The 17,445-nt window shown below is 41.8% G+C and overlaps 1 protein-coding gene across 6 annotated transcripts in view; it reads right to left on the reverse strand.

The window, feature by feature from the left end:
* The window catches only part of Dlg2 (discs large MAGUK scaffold protein 2), an 857,262-nt gene that overhangs the window by 70,729 nt on the left and 769,088 nt on the right, over positions 1-17,445 (reverse strand). For all 6 annotated transcript variants that reach the window (XM_059271442.1, XM_059271434.1, XM_059271427.1 and 3 more), the window contains one exon: positions 1,495-1,671. In XM_059271442.1, the coding sequence (XP_059127425.1) occupies positions 1,495-1,671 (177 nt within the window). The remainder of the gene's footprint in view (positions 1-1,494; positions 1,672-17,445) is intronic.

Genomic DNA, 17,445 nt, shown 5'->3' on the forward strand with positions numbered 1-17,445 from the left:
GATGGTTCGAATCACAGAAGCCTGGGTTTGGAAAGCACTGGACTATTTCCTGTTTCAACACTCACATCTAAAATTTGAGACACTTCTGTGTCTTCCTGGGTAGTCTAGAGCATCTCTAGGCATTTCAATGAGAAGAATGATTTCTTCAAAATGAAAGGAAATCTATTTCTGACAGATTTTGCCTCTATCCCTGGGACCAACTGAACATGACAGCTCTTTCCAAGAACAGCTCCTCAGACAGCGATGGTTAACTGAATCTGAGCAACCCAGGACACATGTTGTCTTGACTTTTTTTTTTAACCTGAAAATGCATAAGCACACAAAGTAGTATTAAGAATCACTGCTTTAGTACTACATGAACTCAGTGGATTAAAAAGAATATACACAGAACTGGGAGGGGGAAGTGATGGGGATGTAAAGAATTGGAAGCAAGAGGGTGAGGAGTGGATTCTCCTTCTACCTTCCTCCTGGATCCTCTTTCCTCTTCCTCCTTCCAACTTTATGTCTGTTGATTCTCCTTTTGCCCTTCTCACCCAGAGTCCAATTAGTGCTGCCCATATATGTGTGGATAGGGGGCCATTCACTGAAGTATGCTCAACCTACCAGGGATGACACCTCCAATAAAAACTAACTGCCCCTCCCTTCATAACCATCACTTGTCAATAGCTCCTCAGCAGGGGTGGGGACTCGAGGGTCCCTTGCCCACCTATGCTGGAATGCTGACTGACTTTAGATTTGATATAGTCAATGTTTGTTTTGTTTGTCTTGTAGACCATGTCTTGTGCCAGAAGGACATTCATGAGAAGGGAAGTTCCTGGTGGTGGTGATTAGTGGCCTGCTAGGACATATGGGTGAGTGGCTGCCGTGAGGAATATTTCTGCCTTTCAAAAATAGAGTTGAGGAAGCATTTGGAAGAGAAGAGCTTGATATGCTTAAGAAATACATAGATCTAAAATCTGAGCAGCTAAAGGGAATGCTGGGATGGGGAACAAGACTAACTAAAAGAGTAAAAGGTAACTGTCCACCCATCCATAGGACAATTCATGGCTCAAGCATCTGGGCCTTAGTGTAGCAAGTTGCCTTTTATATTTGGCCTTTCTGTACAATTTCCTGGTAAATGCTGAACGATGGGAATCAGTGCATCGGGTTGTGAATGGGCATGCAGGCTCATAAGCACAGCCTTTCAAATATAGCTGCTAGGAGAGTCATGGAAGCAGCTCTTCCCTTTCTCTGTATGCCTCATCACACTCACCAATTTTGGTAAAATCCTAACATGCAGAGAATGAGAAATTTTTTATTCTTGTCACCTGTCACCACTGACAATTTTCTTGTAGAATGCTTATCACACTTAAATAGTCATTTTGTGTGCAGTCTCCCCTTCCTCCCTCCCTGCATTTCTACTCCCTAGATAGCTAACACACAGGAGAGAGAGAGAGAGAGAGAGAGAGAGAGAGAGAGAGAGAGAGAGAGAGAGAGAGAGAGATCCATCCTTACCTTCGCTTGCTGGGAATGACGCCCATCTCCTCACTGTCCCCATCTAGTATGACCCTTCTGGCTTGCCACCACTCATCATCAGAGGCGTTGATAACATGGAGAATGTCTCCATATTTAAAACTAAGTCCTTGGCTAGGCAGCCCACTGTCTTTGCTCTTGTCATAGTCAAACATGGCTCTGAAAGAAAGAACAAAAGACGGCATGGTTAGAAAACAGACGGCATGGATTTAAAACACATGCTTTGGAATTTCAGCTCTTGCCTGGAGGCTCCATCATCTCCTGCATGGCTTCATGGATTATGCTACACAATTTTCTTTTTTTTTTTTTTTTTGGCCATAAACTGAGGTTACATCTTGCTTGTTCTTTCTAGTTGCAGGGGCAGCTGATAGGTCCCTATAAAGAGTCCGCTTCTTCTCTTTCTTGAAGACCATCATATGTAACAGGGTGATAATCAGAGCCTAGGCCCTCAGTTTATTACCCAATTGAGATATTTTTCTTCCTATTAGAACCAAATTTTTCAAATGAAAACTAAGTGAAGAAAACCATGGCTATCTTCCTTAAGTACTTTGTGCTAAAAATAAATTCCCTTCAATATAACAGCTTATAGACTTCTTCCTTTGTAATAGAGAAAAGGGTAAAAATACAGTGTCTATCCAGAGTGACTGACTCCCCTCAACAATGGAATACTGAATTATTACTGATTCTGGTTGCTTGAATGGGTTACTATAATGACCTGAATGAGTGCTTAAAATGTAAAAAGTAGGAAAAAAAATCGGTGTTTACATGTGTATAGAACAAAATCCTTTTAACAATATCACAGCTCTTTTTACTTCCAGGAAATTCCAGACCTGCCTCATCATCGTGCTGATCACTCTGAATTGTAATCCTTTGTTGTCATGGAAGTGGCTTGGCTGAGCCCTTGCTAGGGCTGAATGCATTGCAATTGCTAAGACTGGTTTAATGTCAGAGTGAGAAGCAGTATGAAATGGTGAATAGAGCAGTTGAAGCCATAGGGATGAGACAATTTAAGGATGTGACAATTTACTGCATGTACTATACTGTCTATTTTTTGACATGTCCCCCACATCTTAAAACCCACCACCACACATAGTATCTATCTAAGGTTTCCCAGGAGATGATTCTACCACCTCCCTATGAATTCCTTTCATTCTGCTCTGAGACTTTCTTTATGTTGTAACCACTATGCATGTAAATCAAGCTAGATTTGGAGAGTAGAATTTCCTAAAATCATTTGGGCCAACCCTGTCTCTTTTCCTTCCTTTCTTTTTTTCCCCTTTTCTTCTCTGTCAAACAAATGTCACATCTGCTGTCATGGTAACCAGAAAGTGCTGGAGATAGCAGTTAACTCTCAAATATTATAGAAGTCGAATTACTTACAATACAGCCATTTCTAAGTGAAGTAATTTGGAGAGAATCTTTTGGTCTGAGTGCCTGGAATAAATTATTTCTTCCTTGACCATCTGCATCTTCCCTATCAGGGATTCACACAAACCCCATCCCAGAAAAGTAGGGGTGGGGAAGGACAGGCATCTCTCCTGCTGATGGCAATTCATTGTGTGATAAGACAGAAATCAATTAACATTTCAGAGCCAAATGTGTTCAGTGCAGTTACCTTCCCATAATGGAAACAACACAGGCAACATCTAGCATGTGGTAGGAGCTATGGAGCGTAAGGAATTATAATGGGGAAGAACTACTGAGGCCATGCCCTGTTTCTACTGTACCTTAATAGGCACACAGCTGGTTACCAAGGCAAGCTACTTAGTCTTTCCTAGGTTTCAGTTGCTCATATATGGTATGCAATAATGGATGCTGTCTCCATTACTGTGTGGGTAAATCGTATAAAGCAATGTGCATAAAGTATGTACAACAGTGCCTAGCATACACTGGCTAACTGTATGTATGAACTACGTTCCTTCCCCTTTACAGTGAATTCCAACAAGATTCCTGTCTATCAATTGCACTTTGTGAAAAAAATAGAAAGAAAGTTAACATACTCGTCTTAAGACAATGTCCTTAAAAAGACCCATGACAAAGGCATCCTTCAGCTGATATTTAGAACTTAAATTTTGGAAAGATTCCCACTAGTTTTGGACATGGTATTTCATGTGTCTGTTCTGTACCAATACTGTCACTCAGGCTGAAAACAGCTATGCTGTGCTCCAGGCAGTTTCCAGCACAAACCTTCCATCCTGAATCTCCAACAATCTACCCCACAGACAGCACCTACCACCTGTTGTCACAAGTGGATACCAGAGGAAACAGGCATGTCCCATGTGCCTCCTCAGAGAAAAGGCTCCTGGGCTTGTACTTCATGTCCTGCAGACTTTGTCCCCGGGTCCTTTCGCTTTACTGATTTTGTTTTGTAATTTTTTTGCTATTAAAAAAAAAAGTCAGTCCTGAGTTTAGCTATGCTGAGCCCTATGAATTAAACTTGCGAGTCTTGGGAAATTCCAATATACACTCTACAGATAGCAACACATTTTTACATAGACTATCTTATCTGTGACTCTATCTTTCCCTGTAAAGGTACTATAAATAATACTATCCTCTTTTACAGAGGACGGAGGCCCAGTGACTGGTCCCAGCATACTTAGCTCAGCAGCAGTAATGCAGGGCAGTTTGGGACTCCAGGTCCAAGGTCTGGTTTGGTGTCTTTACCCTGTCACCCATTCAGCCTGGGAGGAGGTGGGGGTGGTGGTGGCTGGGTGTAAGGACAATAATAGTAGCAAGAGCAACCACCACAACTTAGCCTGGAGGTTTGTAATCAGCCTCAAAGTAAATATTGGCAGTCTTGTTTTATACATAAGGAAAGGATTCTAGGAAATTAAGGGACCTGTCTCAGGTCGCATGTGTACGTGTATGGGAGAATGAATGTACAGTGACGACTACCTGACTCTAAAATCTACTACTGTAGCCCTTTCTCTTTGTGGCTCATTTTCCCAGCCTGTTGCCCTCTGGCCATGACTTAGCAGTGCCAATGACCTGAAATTTCTCCTTTCAGACTGATGCCGCATTGTCTATATGTTTCCGAAGGTCACTTATTGGTTCATTCCTGTTCCAGCATTTCTCACCCGAAAAGTACTGTTTGCTGGCTTGGCTCTCAGCCTCAAGTGTGGGGGACAGAGATAAGAGAGGGAAGGCCTCATGCAGCAGTCAATAAGACAGGTGATTTAAACTGTAAACTAATACCAGCTCCCTTTAAGAGTTGGGGTGAGGACTAAATGGAACCGAACATGCACAACAACAGCTCGACACCAGAAAGTGCTCAACTACATAATTCAGAGCCCCATGGCTTCCAGAACATGTCTGGGTCACACCCGTGTGACCTAGTATCTGTCTTCCATACTTGTGCAAAGACATCCTAAGAGCCTCTCTCTGTCTTTAAGGTAAGGCCAAGGCACAGTCTCAGTACACGCCTCTAGAAGTGCTCCAGGTGGCCACTGGAAGCCCCTTTCCTCACACCTCGCTATCCTCATATATGATGTTGGATGTGGAGATTATTCCCAGCAGCCCTCAGCAGGTCAACTGCGTGCCATCCATTCGTAAGAGCAGCCAAAGGGCAGTTTCCTGCTTCTGCTTGAGGCAGTAGATGCCCTGGCTGAGAAACTCATGTGCTCTTTCTATGTACTCTGCTGATCTTGGCCAATCTGACCCTCTAGGATCGCACTGATTCAGGCTTGTTGGGTTCCTAAAACCCAGCAGCTGACACATTTCAGCTTCTGTCTCCTTTGGATATTAATGGATCCGCACGTCTGGGGAAAATGCTACAGTGCCTCATCACCTAATTTAAGAAGCGATAAGCTGTTTTTAATTTGCCTCATGTGCTAATTCATTACAATGGCTTTTATAAAATGCCATTAAGACTCACACTTGCCACCCAGGGTGCTTTTAACAAGTCCATTAAGACAAGTGGAATTTGCCACAAATAATGCAATGGCTTTCTCTTCCCTCCTGCCCCTCCCAAAGTGCAATGTACAGTGTCTCTGCCAACTGGGAAAGTCTAGGAAGGAGAGTGAAGCTACTACTTGCTCATCCTTGTGGCTGTACATGGTAGCTGTAAAGTATCATGTACCCAACTGAATCTAAGAACCACTTTGGAACCGGACACTGGGAAGAGGCTAAGAAAAATGCTGGGGTACACAGTAGAAAAACCCTGTATTGTTTTGAAGAAATACCAGCAGAAATAAAGATATTAAGATGAGCCAGTGAACTCCACAGATTTCTCACAGAATTCTGGGCTTCAGTGAACACGGGGGTGAGAATGTATTACTGCGAACTAGGAAATGGTAGGAAGTGTTAGTGGGATAGTGTCCTGCAGTTACGTGCAAAAAGAATCAATGGGAGACAATGGTGGGAACAAAAAAGGCTCTCCCCAAAATGTTCCTGTATTAGTCTCTAGAACAATGGTTCTCAACCTGTGGGTTATGACCCTTTTGGAGTTCAAATGACTTTTTCAGAGGTTACATATCATATATCCTCAATATCAAATATTTACTTTACAATTCATAACAGTGGCAAAATTACAGTTATGAATTAGCAATGAAAGAATTTTGTAGTTGGGGGTCACCACAATGAGGAACTGTATTAAAGGATCTCTGCATTAGGAAGGTTGAGAACCACTGTCTTAGAACCTTGTGTGATATAAAGGACATACTGAAGGAATGTCCAGAAGGAAATATTGGGTGGGATCAGCCTGATCACATAAGTCTTTGAAAATGAAAGAAGCCACAACATGGAGCTGAGACAGATTGACACGAGAACCGAAATGAGGACTTGAAAGTGGAAGAAGAGAATTTGTTACAGCAGTGACGGAGAACTAATACAGGGGATTAAAAGCAGCATCATTTGTAGATATAGATTATAGGGCAGGGAGTAAGGACCAGCTACCTGTCTGATGGTCCTCTCACCCATTACTGATTCTTTGGACTAAAAACAATTATTGAGCAATGCCAATAACATTCAAATTCCTAGTATTGCTTGGTCATATGCAACAAACTTTTGCTTTATATAATTTCATTTCCATGAATATACAGATGATTATTCCTACACTTTATCTAATTCTTATGAAACCTTATGAAAGCAACATCTGTTTTACTTAATTTTAGGAAGCTACAGCATAGAAGCAGCAGACTTTTTCTCCTCCAAAGTTGCAAAGCACTCTGCCCTTGATCCCTTTGGGGCAGCCTACATTAAAAACCTACATTAGGAATGACTTTCACCTCCTGCCCTGGATCACAAGCTATTGCAAGTCAGTCACTTCCAGATCTAGCCTGAGCAGAATCCCAGCAAAAGCATTTATAAATGAAGGAATGAATCAGCAATACTCCCTTCTGTGCTGTGAACTTGTTTGGGCTGGAGAAGCTGTTGTTTCCATGACAACTTTAAGGCTCAAAAAACAGAGTGCTTCAACTCAATTTCCTTAGTCCTTTGAAATTGAGGCCTCTGCTTGATTAGAGGAGACCTGTCTCTCACCCTTCTGTGCAACAAAAGGAAGAACCAAAGCAACAAAATATATGAAGTCTGCTGTCTGCCCAATCCCACGCCATTTGTTGTGAATGGAGATGTTCCATTTTAACATTAAGGTTAAGTCGCTGTGGACAGTGCAAAGAAGCACAGATGTTATTCTAAAGTGACATGTTCATGTTAGTTTACCTCTTTCTCAAAGGCTGTCTCTGAGGGAATTATTGGGGTAAGCTGGGTCTCAATGAGATACAGGGAACCTTCAGGACCACCTTTAGCCAACAGTTCCTCATTCACCTCTTCCCTGTTGAGAGGAGTGGATGGCTGTTTCTTAACTACATCAACAGCAATGGGTGATAGTGTCTTTTAAATGTGATATAAAAATACATTCATAGTAAACTTTCTCCAAATGTTTTCCTACCACAGTGTGTGGGGGAAGAAAGCTAGATTGAAGCAGAGAGATTTGGCCTTTAGTTGCTCTTATTTTAAAAATCAGAAATTGCCATCTGCTTTTCCCTCATCTTAAAAAACAATCATTTACTTACTCATGCATATAATTAAGAGTGCTTCAAAAACAGAGGGAATAATGGAAGTAGAAATGAGTTGAGTGGAGTCAGGGGAACAGGATTGGACATAGTCCCACCTTGTGACATTACTATCTTAACTTCTTTGTGCTATAGCTTGCATGTTATGATGATGATGATGATGATGATGGAGGAGGAGATAGAAGAAGAAGAAGAAGAAGAAGAAGAAGAAGAAGAAGAAGAAGAAGAAGAAAAAGAAGAAGAAACCAATGACTCTATGTATTTATCATTTGTAAGGCCCTTTGTTCCACAAGACACTTTTAAGAAACAGGGTAGCTGTCCATGCAGCGAATGTTAATGTGCATCGCATGGGACAGTGTTTACGTTGCAGGAATCAATTAGTCTTGTGTCACTTCCTCCTTTGAGTTAACTAGCTTTCCATCACCAAATGACACACCCAGGAAAAACAACATAAAGAGGGAACGTTAGTTTTCACTGAGAGTCTCTAAGATTTTAGTTTCTGGTAATTTGGCTGCATCACTGTGGGCTTGTCTAAAAGGGAATATCAACATTGTGAGTATATGGTGGAGAAAATGCTGTCCATCTCATGGTGGCCAGGAAACAGACCAACTGAAGGGGTGACAAGAGGTAGCACATACCATTTTAGGGCATGCTACTAGTGACTTCCACTTCCTGAAATGTCCATCACTTACCAATAATGCATTTCCACTATGACTCCATTGATGAGTTCATCCATTAACAATATCTGGGCCCTCATGATCCAAATGTCACACCTCCAACAGCTACTATGTAGGAGAGAATGCCTTTCTTTGAAACATGAGCTTTTGGGAACTTTCAGATCCAAACTATAATATTTGTCAGCCTCAGAACTTTTTTCTCACATCCTCTCATTGCAGTTCTTAACATTTGCATATTCTTGCTTATGCAAACTCAGGTAACAGGGAATTTCACATCATCTAGTTTCAAGGGCTCAAAACAGAGAAGATGATCAATAGAAATAGTTTATTTTCAACATCACTTTTCACAGGGAAATTCCCAGAATTCCAGTTTTCCCTGCAACAGCACGACCAGCTAAAAACAACAAGCGAGGGACCTGAGTGGTTCCCAGCATGGATTATCCTGTTTTGTTTTTTTTTTTTAAAGAAATCGTGAGCAAGCGTGCACCATTACTGCCTTTGGAGTAGAAACACATTGTCTCATGGTAACGAGAGGCACATGGTCCTTACTTCAAACATCTTGAGGAACCATGTTATATGTAGTCTTGTGGGTGATTTGTTCTAGGCAGTCATTTATTTCCTCATCCACTTTAATATTCACATGCATTTAGTTAAGAGGGTGGTGGAATCCACAAGCAGATCAGTCCTCATGGTTGAAAATAAATTCATCTTTGTCAGCCCTTACAAACAGTCCACTGCCTGAGATGACAGTGCTTATTAAGCTATGGCCAAGCACTATAGTAAGCCTTACACCATGACAGGCCAGGGTGTTTAACTGTCTGTGACTCAAAATGAAGGCATTGTTCCATTGTTCCAGAAGGGAAATTTTATGATGTGTCACACTATAGTATTAAGTGGCCCATGCCATTTAATCTTCAAGACCTTACAAGGCAGTTTAATACTCTTTAGAGTATTCTCATCCCACCAAACTATTTCTAGACTCTGATAAGATTGGGAAAATGCCGATTTCTGCTGTAGTCAGTAATCAGGCAGCTATTGTTTGACTGAAGATAGAACTAATTGGACACTGAAGTCCTTACAGGCTGGGCCTCCCCGTAGTTGTCACATTTTGATTATAATTTGGACACCATCATTGCTTCCAGGGGTGACAACTATTTATTTTTCCCTCTCCTCTCTTGGATCTCCGGTGCTACTGATTTCCTTAGGGACTCGGTGTGAGTATAGTTCTCATGCATGGGGTCCTGCTTGTCGATCATTGCAGACAACTTATTATCAAAATCTTCGGAGACTGGACCCCCTCTAGCTTGCCTTCTCTCTCAAGGTGTTCTGGCACCTGTCAGATTAATTTATACTCCAGGCCTGAATGACAAGTCTCCCAACCCCAGCCTAGGAAGGCATAAACAGACCCAAACCTTCCCAAGGGCAGAGCTCCATGGCGAATGGTGTTTCAATATTCAGGGCTGGGTGAAGCTGTAAAGCTTGGTCATCTTAAAAACCACTGTCATTTTCTCCCAAATATCAGTCTGATATTCATAACTGAAGTGTGGGGCAGGGGAACATGAATAGTTTTATGAACTCTTATGCTCTGGTCTTGTGTGTTTGGGGATGGAAGTACTCACAGCGATAAAGACACTTCAAGGGGATGACATAACCCCATTTGTTTGCCTTTACTTCTGACCTGAGCTAAAAATGGAGGCCAAGTTCTGTCAGGGTATCACTGTCACTAACTAAGAAGTTTGGGATGGAGAAAAAGAAATATTCCTGTAAGATAGGTCAGCACTGCTGACTGAAGGATTAATACTCAACCATCTCAGTATCTAGACCAGTTAGCAAGACACAGAGACATTCGAGGCTTGGATTCAAATAGTACCTTTGCTATTTTAAGCAGCTCTGTAATTTTTAGCAAATCACTGAACCCTTCTATACTTGAGCTTATGAAAAGTATACAGCAAAGGATAAACACCTGTGTTCAAAGGGCCCTATAAAAATTACATAAGAGCTTTCAGATGTGAGTATGCAAATGCTCATTAGTTAGTAATCGATTCGAGACTCTCTGCCTTGCAAATCCCAGCCCTTGGGCCTAGTGTTGCTAACTGGAGCATCAACAAGGCACACAAACCTCTGTTACTGTTGAGTGTTTACTGGCTAGCACCAGATGAGATGGAGGGTAAAGCTCATTTTCCACAAGAATGCATGAAATATGGAAGAAGGTAATCCAAGAATATTTGATACGGCTGCCTCAAATCCTTAGTTCCACTGTAGTGGTGGGTTTTGGAGTAAGTAACAAAATGTTCATGCATCTCAATGCCAGGTGGCATTGTGTTTCCAAGTACTGGGCTTGTTACACTGCTAGTGGGTTTGGTTTTGTTTGTTTGTTTTTCAGAACATTAGATAGAAACCACAGGCTGCACTGTGACAGGAGAAGCCCTGGAGTTAGGAAAGTTTCACCTCCACATCTCACATATGACCACCAAGGCTTCCATTATCACCCAATGACCAGGGCAGATAAGGGATGACATGGTGGTTCTGTACTCACCCGGGTCAACACGTTGAGTTCAGAACATAAGCAAGCTTCCATGGATGGAAATAAGAATATACCTTTAAATACTAAATGTGGCAGTATTTAGAATATATCTAAGTACCTTAGACACTTCTGGCTTTGCTGAGAACTCAGAAATGAATAGCCAGCTTGATTCCAGCCCTTGGAAGCTTATGTAAGGCTGGTGATGTGGAGAATGAGGTACATTCATTTGGCTACTCGTTCACTCAGAAAATGTTGGGTTACTTACAAAACAATGATGGTTCTGGGAGTTTGAGATACATAAGTAAAGAAAAATGCTAAAAATCCTGGCTTGATAGAATTTACATTTTAGTGAGGGGAGATGGACAAAACAATAAATATAAAAACAGGCAAAAAGTGAGAGATATTACAAGTTCCTAACTGCTGTGGGGAAGGTTAAACATAGAGCAGGGTAGTTGAGATCAGGACTGTGGGCTGGATTGTGGTGGCAGTGCCAGGGAAGCTTGCATTTTCGACCACGGTCAAGATGTGACCTGCCGAGGAGACACCTGAGTCCAGGCTTGAAAGAGGAGCAGGACTGGCCATGGAGGCATCTGGGGAGAAAGTGCCCTAAAGAGGGGGAACAGCCAGACTGAGGTCCTGGGTACAGTTCAGTTGAGTCCAGCAGGCTGTTAGAACATGGGGTTTCTGCATAATTGCAGAGCAGGAAACCCTCTTGGATGTTAAGAAACTTCGAGGGAAGGGATGTCCCACCCCACCTCCCAGCATCTTCTTGCCCCCTTCCTCTACAGCCTGCCTCTGCAGTAATAGTGACTTAAATTTCTAAGGACTCGGGCCTCTTCTCTTGGCTGCTCTCAGTCTTAAGCATTCATCTGGCCTAGGCCACCCAATATCCCTTTTTCTTTTCTCAGATCCCCTACCACAACTTGAACAGCAGTTATGGACTTTTTTTAGTCAATAATTTTTAACATTGTGAGGAAGTATTTTATAGATATGTAAGCTCCATGTGTGGGTGTGTCTAAACCATTATGCAAATTTCAGTCAATTCAGACATCTATAACTTTCTCTAGAAACCTTTTGTGTCTGCCTGTCTAGAAAATATCATTTCTTCCCCACTCTCTGTTAGAGGGCTACTCTGCATATTATTTCAGTCTTGCTCTTATGGGTTGCACTTTAGTTTCCTTGCCTGTAAGTGTATTTTTCCTTCTAGATTCTCCACTTAGGAGTCTGGGGAGCACTGTCACTCATCTCTGTAGTCTTCCACCAGAGGAGGGGGGGGAGTTGACTGAAATAAGAGCCCGACCCAGGTGACCTTGGGAAAACTACTTCATTTCCTTGGGCCTCCTGTGGTTCCCTCATCTGTAAAGTGGAATTAAAAGATACCAGTATTTTTACATTCATTTTCCTACTTGCTTTCACTTTAATACCTAAAGTGAGGTTGTTTAACCATCAATACCATCTTGTAATTTAACTGAGAGAATTTTACTTTCTTGGTGACAAATAAGGTAAATAGTACTATCAGGGACAACCTAAATTTAGAGACTGTAAAAGAAATCACCTCACAGGTTCTAATGCTTATTGGGCTGTGGGAGAAGAGTCCCATAGCAGTGACTGACACAGTGTGTGTGTGTGTGTGTATGTGTGTGCGCGCCCAGGCGTTTGCTGCTGCTGTGTGTTGTAGATAGCTTAGAGTCATTTCATTATCTCTTATTTTTATACATAAGTTTTTGAAGACACTAGGTTCTTTTTTTCAGTGACTTCTGAAGTGCTGAAGAGCCAAAAGGCTCAAAGCTGTGTGGTGGTCTGAGTTTTGTTTGGTATGAGCTTTGTGTAGCAGCTCTAGTTAATTGGATGCAATTTCTATAAGAAATGCCTCTAGCTTTCCAAATACCTCAGAACTTTAAAGGGAAATAAAGACTAATAAAATCCATAAAATTAGCATATATGCATTTATTTATAGTTTATATGAACATTATTAGTATTTTTCCAATAGCAGAATATTTTAACTTTAGAATTCAAGGGTGAGAACATGTGTCCAGTGTCAATCATCCACCCATTCATTCAGTAACACATTGACTAACTACAGTGTGCTCTGGAACAGAATAAGGAGAAATGCCAGCTGGGACTGGAAGCACTTTCCTGTTCTGTCATCTGTCACTCACCTGCTCTACAGCTGTGGCAAAGGTCCTTAAATTCTGTTTCCTGTTCTGTAAATTCCAGGCTAATCCTGTCTGCTAGACAATGGTGGTACTGAGGCAACTTGTGTAAAAGTCACTCAAAGGGCTTGGTGTACAGACACATGGTAAGCTGTAAGAATAACATGTACAGGTGCAGGCAACTACGCTAGAACTCAACTTTTGGGGGATATAACAAAGATTCATTTCTATTTTTCATTGTTTAAATATTGATTCATGTAACACTCATCTGGCTCTTATTAAAAGCTAGATCTGGGGCTCATGGTTCTCCTAGCTATAAAAGCCAGGGGAACTCAGGGCAGAGGAAGGATAGGGTGGTGTTTTCTTTCCATGGGAGAAAGTGATCAGACCGCCCAGTGTGATGGCTGTGAAGGCAGCTAATGTTGCATAACTTTTAGATTTGGGAAGCCACATGATCATGCTTTCAAATTTATCCACCTAACATCCATTATATGTCAAGTATAATGCTGGGTGTTGGGGGGAATATGGAGGTGAATATAAAAAACAATGCCATTATGGATTTTACAGGGATGGCAGTTGCAGAAGAAATAATTACCCAATATGATGCTTCATAGAAATCAGATGGATAAGTAATGCATGACTATATATGATGGAGAAAAATGAACCCTACTCTAGTGTAGGGGTGGGGCAGGTTCGGATGGCCAGGACTAGTGGAGGTTCAGAAACTTGCTTTGGCACTTTACATAATTTATGTGCAAGTTTCAAAGTTTCACTGCCAGGGTAAATCACTTCTTTTTCTTCAAAAAATATTTCTAGAAACAACATCTGAAGTGCTGACTGAACAGAGGGAAGGATAACTCCTGGCTTGTTTTCACTCCTGGTGCTCAGTGACCTGAAGGCCCCTGTAAGGAATTCTGGCGGTCATTAAATCAAAGCACAAGAACTTTCATGCCAGAGCATCAGTTTCCAGAAAGCTACAGTGAGGAACACTTGCGTCTGTTGATGCCATGTCATCTCCAAGGCCATTTGGAATCTCACAGATGCCCATTGGCTTTCAAAATGAAAGCTTGATGGGAATTCTCCTCAGAGCACTTTTTAGAGAACTTAACAAGGGCTTGAGGCATCTAGAAAAATCCTGGGATATCCTGAGTTCTAATTACGGGAACTCAGAAGGATGGAAGTGTGATTAGTCATCACTAGGAGAGGGAACAGAAATCAGTTCAGGGGGTATTTGCTGTGTATGGTCTGGCAAGGGTCCTTTCTGTTGAGAGGCCATCTGTATTGACAGGCAGAAGGTAGGTCCTTGGAAGAAGAGAGATCTTGCTAGGAAGTTGCCACATTCCTTGGGATCATCAGTTCAGGGAGGAAACCACAGGCGCATCATCTGGCAAAGCGTGTGCAAGGACTGACAGCCATTTGACAGATAAATAGTTCTACAAAGAGGCAAAGTAATGAGAGGATTTTCCCATGTTACTCAAGACTCAGATTTAATTAGGACACAACTGGAAAAACCATGAGGTTGGCCTATCAGCTCTGATAGATGTGAGAAAAATGGATAGGAAAACATAAGAGGAACTGGGCAACACTAGTTGTTTCTAGAAAAGTCCAAATCTAGTGGCAGGCGAGCAGAGATGGTGCTAGATGCGATGTCTAGATGTGAAGGCTGAGGTGAGAAGAATCTGGACTGCTGAACTCACCCCTGGCTGGTGGCCTTTTGAACTAGAGAGATCTACAACTCTAATAATCAGTTCTTAAAGAGAAGCCACGATTTCCATTTTCTGCTTTGCAGTCTGCTTTCACACAGTGACTGTACCAATTGTCTGGGAACTGCCACAGAGCTGGCCTCTGTCCATTACCCATTCTCAGTGTCTTCTGTAGTTTCACTTGGGTCCTAGTCATTTGTAAGGGCTTCTTACTTATCTTAAATCACGTGCTTGGTGCTGAAGATAAAGGCAGCAGATAGCAGTTCGTTTATACTCAGGAATCTAGCTGGCGAGATGGTACTACAAGCAGATCAAATCTATTTAGAGTTTGTTAAATCCAACAGTAGAAGTTTGGAGGACCTATAGAGGAAACTAAGGTTTGCCTACTCTGAATGCTGAAGGTGACCAGCCCCTGTGGCTGTCTACTTTTCCTGGGTTAGCCAGATTCCCTGCTCCACAAGATCCCAAGCTGCTTCCAGTGGTACAGGATATTAAACATAGTAAAAGGGAAATGTTTTATAACTCTGGCTTGGAAGATAAATATTAGTTAGAATTTTACCTGTCTTTAGAAATTCCTAAATGACCTTTACTTTTATAGGGATTATTAGGTCAATGTTGCAAAGAAAGATTAACCCAGAGTCTCAGATCTGCATCCTCATACCCACTGGGCCATGTGCTTCCTGCCTTGAAGCAGTGTCTCATCACTGAGTTTTATGTCTACCAATAATAAACTATAGAGTAAATAGGGAGGACGAAGTCCAGATTCCCACCAAGTTTTCCAAAAAGAAAGCTAGTGTTGCATTTTAAAGAAATGCTCTTTCTAGGGCTGGGTGTGGTGGTACACGCCTTTCATACCAGTAATTGGGAGGCAGAGGCAAGTAGATCTCTACAGATTCCAGCCTGGTCTATAGAAGTGAGTTTCAGACCTGCCAAGGATACATAGTAAGAACCTGTCTCAAAGACAGACAGACAGATAGAGAGATAGATAGATTATAAGAAGTTTAGATGTGTTACACACACACACACACACACACACACACACACACACACACACACACACACCCCTAACTTTATGGGGAAGGGGGAAGGGAGAACTTTCCATTACAGACCAGTGAATGAAGGGTACCTGTTGTTAAGTTAATCAAGGCAGCCAGGTCAGCAAGCAAAGGGCTCTTGCCTACGGGCGGAGATCAATTCTGACAAGAAGGGATATTCACAAGGGGCCTTTTTCAATTTCATTTGATCAGTTAGAAAAGATGGAGTTAGCAACTCTGAGTGGAAAAGGATATCTACAAGATAGCCAGAGAAATATGTATCCGAAAAGCAATTTACTTAATAATCCACAGAGCTAGGCTTATGATCACTCTAAATCATGTCTAGCTGTGGTCTTTTCCTTGCACAAAGTCTCCCACTGGGATCCATTACATGCATCTCTGAGTCTCTCTCTTATCTTTTAATATCCGATACATTGAATAAATCCGGTGGATTTAAGTTTCAATCATGTTTTTACTTCCTTTTAATCTTTTTTCATATATGAAAACATGCCCCCCCTTTTTTTCCTTTTCAGGGAAAGAAGTCCCAGTGTACTTACTGTTAGATAGCACAGGATTGAGAAAAGGGGGGAATGAGCAGGGAAACAGTTACTGGAAACAGCATTGGTTAACACTAAAATGGTGTTTTCAAGTTAGCACTGAATAGTAAGAGCACTGTGCAGTTGGTATTAGACTCTCCATTTTATAAACAGGCAGAGAGAGTCACAGACATTAAGACATGAAGTCATCTGAGCACAGGCACATACCATGGAAGCTGTAGAATTAGACCTAGGTCTGCGTTTCTCTGTGTCTTTCTCTATTGTAATTCTGTCTCTATGGACTATCTTTTCTCCAGGAGAATAGAATCATCACATCCTCAGCCTGCATGAAGTGGTTGATTAATCATAAAACTCCCACTTTCAAGTCAACATCCATTTGTCCAGCATACCCAAGTTAACCACTCTCTACATGCCAAAGACTAGTGCTGATGGATGAATAAAACCCAGCCAGCTGTGTCCCCTGGTACAAGTTAGTCTAGTGTGCCAGATACTGTGCCATTACAGGACAAGTCACACTTTGAAGGGTGTGTGAGACAGTGAACCACACACTGAGGAGTAAACTGACAGAGGAACACTAATTCCAACTGTGGAGACTCAGAGGATTTTGCAGAATAGGTATGGCCTTTATGGGAATTCTTGAGGAATGCAACTTGGCCAGAGAAATTAAGTAAACAAAGAGCATCAGAGGCCAATAAAAGAAAAGGCAATGCTATCTAACTATAAGGGAATGCTTTGGGGTTAAGGATTTATGCATTTCCTGGAACCCCTAGAGTTTAGTGAGTCTGCGCGGGTGTGTAGTTGAAAGCTTGGCTGCCAAAGCTGATGGAGGTCAGCATACACAGGAACCAAAAAACATACACACTAAGAAGAAATTGTTTTCACAACTTCACTGGCCGTGTGTGTCTGGACAGAACTGGCATTTCTTTATGTATGGGATTCATCAAATACCCTCTGATTTGGGTGTGGTGTTACTGGAAAACTCAAACTGATGGCTAGAAATTAAAATCCGTCTGACTGGCATGTCAGAGCTAGAGACAGGCTTACATTATTAGCCCAGTGGTGAAGCCATGATTTGCCTTCTATCCGTTCTCAAAGGAATGTCGAATGTTAAGTATTGCTATGGTTACCACTCCACGTGTCTTTTACAAGATTTCTCTTCCCTGGTTTTTTTGAATCAAGGTATATTCACGAGACTACATTTTGACACCTAAAATGCAGTTAATTGTGGTAAATGGTAAAGGGAAGAGGTCACATTCTTCCATCAGTATCTCGGC

This window comes from Peromyscus eremicus, chromosome 1 (assembly GCF_949786415.1).
Source record: "Peromyscus eremicus chromosome 1, PerEre_H2_v1, whole genome shotgun sequence".
In the NCBI taxonomy this organism is placed as follows: domain Eukaryota; kingdom Metazoa; phylum Chordata; class Mammalia; order Rodentia; family Cricetidae; genus Peromyscus; species Peromyscus eremicus.